The 10,525-nt window shown below is 41.8% G+C and overlaps 1 protein-coding gene across 2 annotated transcripts in view; it reads right to left on the bottom strand.

Moving 5' to 3' along the window:
• Nucleotides 1-755: 755 nt before the first annotated feature.
• Nucleotides 756-10,525, bottom strand: part of ZFYVE28 (zinc finger FYVE-type containing 28) — a 101,631-nt gene continuing 91,861 nt past the window's right edge. The window contains exons 9-14 of one of the 2 annotated variants that reach the window (XM_053458205.1): nucleotides 9,361-9,465; nucleotides 4,732-4,883; nucleotides 3,825-3,941; nucleotides 3,425-3,529; nucleotides 2,535-2,638; nucleotides 756-1,218 (exon numbers count right to left, since the gene is read on the bottom strand). In XM_053458205.1, the coding sequence (XP_053314180.1) occupies nucleotides 1,087-1,218; nucleotides 2,535-2,638; nucleotides 3,425-3,529; nucleotides 3,825-3,941; nucleotides 4,732-4,883; nucleotides 9,361-9,465 (715 nt within the window). In that variant the 3' untranslated portion in view covers nucleotides 756-1,086. The remainder of the gene's footprint in view (nucleotides 1,219-2,534; nucleotides 2,639-3,424; nucleotides 3,530-3,824; nucleotides 3,942-4,731; nucleotides 4,884-9,360; nucleotides 9,466-10,525) is intronic. The other variant, XM_053458206.1, reaches the window with a different exon arrangement.

A 10,525-nucleotide genomic window follows, 5' to 3' on the forward strand; every position in this document is an offset into this window, starting at 1 on the left:
GCTAATGCTCCCCGTTTATAACGTAAATTTTTTTTTAATCTTCAGTGTCGACTGTGTCAAAAAAATGGTATTTTTTTCCCTTCCATTTGTTTTGACTTTCTGCCCAATTCCAGTTTTCTTCATATTAACCCCTCGAGCACTAATATCTTAAATTATACCTAGTTGATCGTTGATTATGCAGCCATTGGCTGTACTTATAACTATAAAATATTTTCTTTTAGCAATGCTTCTTGGACCTCTGTGACCCCCCCCACTAATATGATGGTTAGTTTACTGCAACATACTCAATCTTCTAGGGCATCACTTGTGGTTTATTGCCCATATGGAGCTACAATAAAAAGGAATATGGCTTAAAAGCAAAGGAAATTAAAATAATACAGTGGAACCCACTTGCTTTGATTACAATGATTCCTCTTGTGTTTAAGTGCCATAACATGCTTATGAGGTTATTGAGTTCACCCATTTGACCTTCGGCGAACAAGTAGGACTAAGAACCCAAGAGATAGCTCTGTTTCCAATGTGTTCTAAGTTTCTAAATTATTGCTGAGATTAAAACAGACAATAAAAAAATATAAATCCCAAATCTGACTGCATGGTCTCCCACCTTACCATCAAGTTTTACCCTTTGCCAATAACTAATGAATCTTACACAAAGCATCAGAAGTCTGACGTTATACAAACGAAAGTGCGCTGGCTACACAATTCCGAGCAGGTTGGAAGTGCAGAGACGTGGCGGTGGGAGAGGCTACAATCAATCAGTTTTTAATGCTTAAGGTAAGCAGTGATACGCTGAAAATAAATTCTGATAGCCCTATTTTCTCCATGAAGTAGGTTGCTTCTGTGTTTTAGTGGAGCCAGGTCTTCTGGAAGACTTTAGTGACACAGAGACTGAAGACAACTTATCCCTTTAGCAGCTTCGGAAAACGCAATCAAAAAAACTCTCTGTACAAACATTAATGTTTAAATTAAAGCCCACATGCTCCCTGCACGGTGTCACATCATCCAATCAGTTTTTTTTCCATCATTTGTAATACTTGGCCTAGATTGAATGCAATGCATGACCTGGTGGAGGTCCGGCAATCGGTGTCAGATGGTAGCTCTGTCACTGTAGAAAGGGGTGACGTGGAACATGTAACAGTGTGTACAAACTCGCACAGGTTTCATCTGTCCGTATCGTGGCAACGGAGCCGAATGGGAAGAGCAACGGGAACAAAAGATCTATAGGAGAGAGAAAAGTGCTATTAGAATGAGGTGGCAGTCGGGTGAAGTGTAGCCATGCGCAGGTGACAAATGAGAGAAATCAATCAGCAGCAAGGCAGACGGCCATGATTATTTAAAGTGTGTCATCAGACAGGGCAGCCACTGCAAAGGCAAGATAAGACACCAGGGAGGAACGGAGTGGTGGAAGTCGGCCAAGTGCGACAGACTGGAGTCTTCTGAAAACATTTCTCTGGGAGAGGAAACATTGTAACAGAAAGCATGCACCTGCTATACATTAAAAGGAGCTACACGTATCAACCTGCACTATTTAAACTACAAGCATAGGCTTCTGTCTAATATGTTATACAACGAACTTCTCCAAAAGGAACACAAGCCCAAAAAACATTAAATGTTTCGACCCTTTAACCTCATGGGTCCTCATCAGGACAATATGTAAAAATCCCCAAAAATTAAACAATAAGAGCCGGTGTGCTAAGTGATCATGTTACCACCTGTAAGCGGGCAAACCCGAGGGTATAACTCACACAATCACCAAGCACTACAGAGGACAATAAGTCCCACCATATACTACCAATGCCATCAATCAAAGCCCGCCAAGTTATGCAGCAAGTGGCTGCTGACAAGGAGAAGCAGGGTCATTCGATGACTATTATTCTGGTAAACATCGCTGTTTTGCAGATGCAGAAATCACAGCAAGATCATGCTGTCAGCTCCTGTATGTCACGGTACGACTTGTATGTTGTCTCAAAACTTATCATCAGAGAAATCCTCTCAAACACCAAAACCCATGTATTACTTACACAGCTCCTTGCAGTATATTCAGTAATAATTAGTACGGGGATTTTGCTGTATAGGTCAACCCAGCACTAATTTGCTTGTTAATGATGTTGCCCTAGTCCTAGCCCTGTAGAAGGCTGTTCGACAACGAAAGCCTAAATGAAGCAGCACTCTAAAAGTAATTAATACAGTGAGGAGCAAGGATCGCTGTTATATTGCTGCTCCTTTTAATGCATTTTTAGATTGTCCCACATCAATGTGATAATATGTAGTCACATCCAACGAAGCTACACATTGAGCAGCTCACAAAAAAGTCTGTTGTAATGAATCTTATATTCTGAAACATAAATTACGTGTACGATTGTTGTCTGGAACTTTTAAAGCCTGAGAAGTCTGATACGACATCACTGGGATAATCACAGCTTAATAATATTGGATTCTGTGTGTAGATATTAATGTATCGTCTCGGGCTCATGGTATATTTGCCACCCTGTTACAATAATTAATAAAATTAACAAAGGAGCGTAAACGATTACCTTGCCACAGCTCCGACAGTGGTGTTTTCTGCGTATGACCGTAAAGGGAGCTTTGCAAGCGGTGCAAAAACTGCAGGCCTCGTCTGGAACCCAGTCAGGGGGATCTGTTCAACAAGAAGGGAAATAATGGGGAATTTATCTATCGCCCCTTTAATAAGCTTTACTCCAGTCACCTTGGTGTAGGATATATTTGCATATAAGTTCGCTATCTGCCAAGTGGGTACACTTTTTTTGCTGAAAGGATCCCTTTTGTCTCTTTTTCTATGCTGTTTGTACTTGCTCTTTTCTGTCCATGCTCCAAGACTGCCTGGTGACGTCAGACCACCCCTGACATTTTTATTCTCTGTATCATATCGCATGTAATTAATGTATGAGCTGCTATGATGTACCTTCTATGGTTTAAGGATGTATGTGCCAAACGCTTAGAAACAAGTTTTTAAAACATGTAACGTTTTGTATTGGGGTTCTGGTAAATATCAAAACCCCAACCCTGTCCTCGCAACAAAGGGAATGATCTTATTAAAGTGGATGATATGTCAGTTTTTGCTATACTGCGCCTATACTGAACTTCTCTCTGGACTTCTAAAACCCCCTTACACCGTTTGCCTCAACCAATCAAAAACAGCCAGTAGCTTAACCATACGGCAGAGAGAAGTTCGCGTGTAGGGATGATAATGCTTAGTTTGGGAGAAGGTAGTTGAGATGTATAGAACAAATGTAAATTGAGTTTTATTTCAAACATATTGCTTATTTTAATCTGTAAACACTGGCAGATGGGCTCGTTTAGTGTACAGAATTAAAATGTAGCATTTGGCAAAAGTTGCAGATCCTCTTTCAGTTATTTTTCTACGCATCTCTCTGTTGTCATCATGTTAGTCAGATTCTAATACCTTCAAATTCTCCATCTCGAGCTTTCGCAGCCAGTTCTGAAGAAGAGATGGTTTCCTGGCAGAGAACGCAATCCTCCAGCGTGGCGTTCCTCAAACCCTGACTGACTGCGGGACAGGGAAGAAAGTTCTCACTCCTCATGCGCATAACAAAGAGTAACTATCACAATAACTTTACATCAATCAAAAGATCATGACAAACGATGTGTTAAAAGTTTACAGTCATGCATTACAAGGACGGCTTTATTAAATGAGTGGCAGGAAGGACTCAGAATCCACCTTGGACCTTTAACTCCATGGGGGAGGGGGCTTTAATCAAGAGAATCTCAGCCCTTTCGATTATCTTAACCCAGAAAGCACCAATATTGCACTAATTCTAGATTTAGGGACATCCCGACTTTACCTTTATTTTGTTTCCCTTTGTCATCTGTTTCTTGCTTGGTGGCCATGACTTCAAACAAAGTCTTCAAGATACTTCGTAAGTCACTTGCATAGTTTGTCTGCAGCTGATCAGCCACACCTGTAGATATATGGACATGTTAGTAACATGCGCAGATTTCCCGGGCTTCCCTGGAAAGTGGGGCTAAAAGTATAAAAAAAAACAATAGCTATATAAAGGAGCAGCCAACAATAAACCTGCTTTCCTCTCAGCTTTTTAATTATCTCAAGTATTAAGAGATATGTTTAGGGTAAAAGCTAGCCTTTAAGTAATATCATCCTTTCAGCCCTTAACCGCCCTAGGGGCAGATCTGGTGAGTATGGGGCGCTGATGGACAGCGTTCAGACAGTCATTTACCAGTTATATGTTTTTGTACTTCTGTACTCATCAGTCTGCCATTTTTTTTAATCATATCAATTTTTTTAGATTTAGAAGTTTGGAACGCTTTTGTCCGACTACCTAATTCATAAAATGACTAAACGTGTAGGAGAGAAGTTTATGGAGGAGGAGGACATCTGCATCCCAGAAGAAGTGGTAGAGACTAATACAGCGAGGACATTTAAACATGCATGGGATAGGCATAAAAGTATCCTCAATCTAAGACAAGATCAAGGACTGATCAAAGTTTGATGAGAAAAGACGGGCAGACTAGATGGGCTGAATGGTTCTTATCTGCTGTCACATTCTTTGTATCTAACCAGCTTACCCTCCTGCTCTCTGGATCTGCAATGTAATATAAGACAGGCTAAAGGGAGTTTCCATAAATCAATTTATAGTTATGCTAAAACCTGCGATGGTAACAATAACCCCTTTAGAAGCATCCTCAAGATCAACACCAAACATTGATGAATCCTACAGATAAAAAATGCACCTGAGATGCAGACAAAGAGCCTGTGAATGAGGTCATTACTGCTGTGGAAACGAGATCTGATCTTTTGTCTGGAAGCAATTTTTGCAGCCCGAAGAGCCAGCTGAATCTCTTCCTGATCAATGTCATCTGATGAGAAGGAACTGGTCCTCACGCTGCCGTACGAGACAAGAAAAGAAAAAAAAACATAACTCTTTCAGACAGCCACAAGGGTTCCCCGTCAGATATCAAAGGAGCTCCGGATTGAAGGGCGCCGCACTTACATTCTCAAGGATGAAGCCGATACGCATTTCTTTCAAATCCTAACAACCCTGACAGATAACCTTACCTGAGCTGTGATTACTGCGGACAGGCTATGACAACTTTGAGATAAGATTCTGTTCTGCTAGATTGCTTTACAATAACACATCTCTCTTCCTTGGCCCAGAGACCATCAAAATTACTTGGAGGCTCTCGAACCACCAAAACGTCTTTGGCTGATCATTTTAGACTTAACAGCTTCGGTGCCGGAGAGCGAGATCAGCATCAACTAACCGAGAGAGCCAACAGGAACCGCAGCCGTCAACAACCTGACACAGCGGACTGAGACGCAAAATGAAATAAAAACATTCCCATAAATGAATGGAAGATATAGTTACGCAGACGACTGGGAAAGAATTTTAAAACTTAAAATTTTGATTTTTGTTAAGTAAAGTTTGGAAATTTGGTGTTTCACAGGAATGGTCCGGTAGGAACCACTGGTTGTTACACAGAGATCATCTTCTTCACTTTGCCCCAGTGAAGAAGATAATGTTGTATATTTTATTCATATTTAAGGGGTCAGTTGTGACTCGGGGAGCAGCTACAAGTCCTAAGATGATCAGGAGATCTCAACCCCTTGCCCCTATGGTCTCGTGGAACAGGCAGAAGGTCGCATATCTATTCCCGTCTAACAATCCTGCGCATGTTTCAAAGGTTTTAGACTTTGCGTTATGACATCATACCCCAGGGTGTTAAGTATTTGCAAGAGCTGTCATCTGTTTTCCACTAAACATGCTGCTAATGGCAGGGATCCTAAATTATAACTACAGATTCCACAGTCCAGGGCACTGATTTGGGCACTGTGCATGCAAATGCTACTGAAAACCCTAATAATAATAATAATAAATAAAAAATATAGATATTTGACGAACAGCTAACAGCCAGGCCAATTTCCCAGACATTCCAGGGTTTATGCCTTCAATCTCAGTACAGTATTTAACTTAAAGACTAATAAATGATTTTCCAATATTACTCAAGGCTAGGAAAGATGTATATTTATTATCGATGGCTAATCCTAAAATCAATGTTACAACAACTAGTGACATTACAAAATCCCAAATCACTTTGACAGCGGAAATAAAAAAAGATTACGTACCAGTAAAGGAGTTACTACAACTACATAGTTACTTTAAGAACTTGACAGACTTTCCAAGCAACAGCCTAATCTGCCCACTAGTCTTCCAAAAGAATAAAGGTGATTAAAGCATCTGATTTTCGGCAATTCCTAAAACATCATAAGCCCGGGTCTCACTTCTGTATGTATATACACACATACATATATACATACATAGAAAAAATAGCAGCACCTAGTTTAGGTCATAGACGTTTCTATGGATTTTTTCTATCTCTTCTATGGATGTCTATTTGTGGTCGAGGATCAGCACCGAGCAAGTAAACTTATGGATTAGAGCGAGTCTTCCATTCTTGGGATATATACATCTATCTATCTATATACATACATACATATATACATATACACTGCTCCAAAAATTAAAGGGAACACTAAGATTTCACATCCTAGATCTGAATGAATGAACTAATCGTATGACATACTTTCGTCTTTACATAGTTGAATGTGCTGACAACAAAATCCCACAAAAATTCTCAATGGAAATCAAATTTATCAACCCATGGAGGTCTGGATATTAAGTCACACTCAAAATCAAAATGGAAAACCACACTACAGGCTGATCCAACGTTAATGTAATGTACTTAAAACAAGTCACAATGAGGCTCAGTAGTGTGTGTGGCCTCCACGTGCCCGTATGATCTCCCTGGGCATGCTCCTGATGAGGTTGCGGATGGTCTCCTGAGGGATGTCCTCTCAGACGTGGACTAAAGCATCCGCCAACTCCTGGACAGTCTGTGGTGCAACGTGGCGTTGGTGGATGGCGCGAAACATGATGTCCCAGATGTGCTCAATCGGATTCAGGTCTGGGGAACGGGCAGGCCAGTCCATAGCATCAATGCCTTCCTCGTGCAGGAACTGCTGACACACTCCAGCCACATGAGGTCTAGCATTGTCTTGCATTAGGAGGAACCCAGGGCCAACCGCACCAGCATATGGTCTCACAAGGGGTCTGAGGATCTCATCTCGGTACCTAATGGCAGTCAGGCTACCTCTGGCAAGCACATGGAGGGCTGTGCGGCCCCCCAAAGAAATGCCACCCCACACTATTACTGACCCACCGCCAAACCGGTCATGCTGGAGGATGTTGCAGACAGCAGAACGTTCTCCACGGCGTCTCCAGACTCTGTCACGTCTGTCACATGTGCTCAGTGTGACCTTTCATCTGTGAAGAGCACAGGGCGCCAGTGGCGAATATGCCAATTCTGCCCCTTCACCTGAAAAACATCTCCCAAATCCCGCCCAAAAAAACCGACAAAAAAATACTTATCCACTCCCATGTGATATCCCATCTGGATTACTACAACTCCCTATTAACTTCCCACCTCAAAAAAACTCTGAAAACCAACCTCTTTCGAGAAGCGTAAATCCTTCCCTCATAACACTCTCAGCCAGCAACCTGTCCAAGCCAACCAAACAACCTCTCATTCCCACCCAAGCCGTTCTCTCCTACAGTTTCACTTCCCCCTCGACTAGATTGTAAGCTCACATGTGCAGTGCTACGGAATCTGCTGGCGCTACATAAGTAAGCGTATGTATGTAGATAACCACAAAGACATGAACACCTCCTTGGCACGAGACAAGTTCATAGAACCTGCTGACGACCACAATTATTGTTTTATATTATAAATAAATAGATATTAATGTCAGTCAACCAAGACAATTAGTATAAAGAAAGAAGGTTAAAATGGCCCAAAATCAGTTCATTAATTTAAGATGCTACAAAACGCTATTAATTCTAGCATCTTAAATACAAGGACAGCAGAGTTTTTGCATTAACAGCATAAACTGCTTTCCAGGAATTTAATCCACTTGTGAATCTTTTCTTGAAGGCGTAGAATCCTGGAATTAATGTGAATTATCAAATTTTCCAACGTAATCATCACATAACAGCGCAGCGTTTGGTTACTGAGGGCGCTACGATAGCAATAACTACAGGGAAGGAATTAAAGAGAGGGAGAACAACGGTAAAAAAAGATGAAGATGAAGAACAGATGCCTTTTAGTCATTAAAACCAGGAAGGTCATCAGTGATAGCTGTCAGCAGTTAATGGGAGGTACGATCAATAATATCAATCTGTTAGGAAGAGATGAAGGAGAGAACGGAGATGGAGAGGGAGAGTAGGCAGCAGAGTGTGAATATTCGAATCGTTTGAAGCTGGTTTTAGGTTAGGGAAGCTTTGCGAAGATCCCTCTACAGTGTCTGCTGATTCTTTACGTATATGGGTGACGATCCTTTGGTCTCCTGGTGCTGCCACAATGGAAAACGTATACATTTAACTTAAAGATTTAACCATGCATCAGGAAAGTGCGGAACATAGAAGAACAAGATGGCCTACAAATAGTGATATACATTAATAAAGATACGTTATTAAACAGGAATTACAAGAATCTCTTGGTTCCTGGGCAAATACTCTCTGCAAGGTCAGTTTTTCTTGGTAATCTTAACTTTTACATAAAAAAAAATGGAAGACCCTTTCCCAGTGCTCCACAGAGTGTTTCTACGGGGAATGCTCAGCGGCGCTGTGTGGCTCTGTCCCTTTAAATGATCGGGCCCGGATGCTGTTAAATTTACCAATATGACGCCCCCATGGGCTTTGGGCAAGACCTAGGATGCATACAGATAGTTCTACTTAGGGCACCAACTTTTAATGCAAGAGGAGTAAAAAAACCAAAAAAAAAACCCAGCTAATTTAAAGCAGCCTTCATTTACATCCTACCTTGAACTCGATGACTGCATGTCTTTATTCAGCCTATGTAATTATGTAAAACTTTTCCCTGTAGGTAGGAGCGAGAAGGAAGAACCAGGAACCATGAGAGAAGTGAGACGTTGTAGGGTTACATCTGGAGCGCGGGCCTCCAGCTGGACAACAATATTCTAAGAAAAAATGTATTAAGGCTACACTGGCCCTTTAAATGGAAGATGGTACTAAACCGACAAGAAGAATGCTGAGAAACGTGTAAAACGGCAAACAATTTCTCACCGCGTCTCCTGCGCACCAGGGACGTTAAAACACACGGAAAATATTTCAACACATTTGAGAGCAGAGAAAAGGGTGATTTGTTTGTGAAACATGCACTGGAGGGGGGAGAGTTGTTGCTGTCACATCGCGACGTCTCAATCAGAGTGAGAAGGCTGGAGAAAATGCTGTTACTGTGTGTTTTAGAAGGATGCCCCGTGTGACAGCGAGACGGCATCATTACCTCAGTGTACATATGCTGGAGATACTACACGTAGTGACAGAAACACTCTCATAGTCACTGCTGGAGATGGAGTTGAGGGGAGAATCGCGCATGCCGTCCTGAGAACTGAAAACAAGAATATGGAAATACAATGAGTCACGAGGAACAGAAACATGAAAGGCACAGCGGTAACAAATTGACAACAAAATGAGAGCGGGACGCAGCGAGGAATACTTCTCAGCCGATCTGCAAGAATTACCGAGCCGCCGACTGGAAGGACCTCGTGCGCTTAGATTACCGCGGGTTTTTATACAACGGAACAGAAGGACTTTACACGGAAACACATCCATTAACAATAAATCAAAATGCACTATTTAACTTCCACCATCTGCGTCTCTTCCTTTTTAAGACGGATAATAAAGAAGTATACGGCTGTATTAGATTAGTCGAAGTTGATACCTTTTATTTGGCCAACACTCAGAAACAAAAAGGATGAAGTTCCGTGAGCTTAGAGGACTCATTGTTTTTGTTTTTATTTCCTTTTATTTGCCAACCTGCCCCCCAGATATGCCTTATACCCCCCCTTATATGCCACTCTGCCCCCCAGAAATGCCATATACCCCCTATATGCCACTCTGCCTTCCTGATATTCTTTTTAACCCCCTATATGCCACTCTGCCTTCCTGATGTTCTTTTTAACCCCCTATATGCCACTCTGCCTCCCAGATTTGCCTTATACCCCCTATATACCACTCTACCTCCCTGATTTTACTTTTAACCCCCTATATGCCACTTTGCCTCCCAGATATGCCCTATACCCCCTATATACCACTCTACCTCCCTGATTTTACTTTTAACCCCCTATATATGCCACTCTGCCTCCCAGATATGCCTTATACCCCCTATATACCACTCTACCTCCCTGATTTTACTTTTAACCCCCTATATGCCACTTTGCCTCCCAGGTATGCATTATACCCCCTATATACCACTCTACCTCCCTGATTTTACTTTTAACCCCCTATATGCCACTTTGCCTCCCAGATATGCCTTATACCCCCTATATACCACTCTACCTCCCTGATTTTACTTTTAACCCCCTATATGCCACTCTGTCTCCCAGATATGCCTTATACCCCCCTATATACCACTCTACCTCCTTGATTTTACTTTTAGCCCCCTATAT

The sequence above is a fragment of the Spea bombifrons genome, chromosome 1, assembly GCF_027358695.1.
Source record: "Spea bombifrons isolate aSpeBom1 chromosome 1, aSpeBom1.2.pri, whole genome shotgun sequence".
Lineage (NCBI taxonomy): Eukaryota > Metazoa > Chordata > Amphibia > Anura > Pelobatidae > Spea > Spea bombifrons.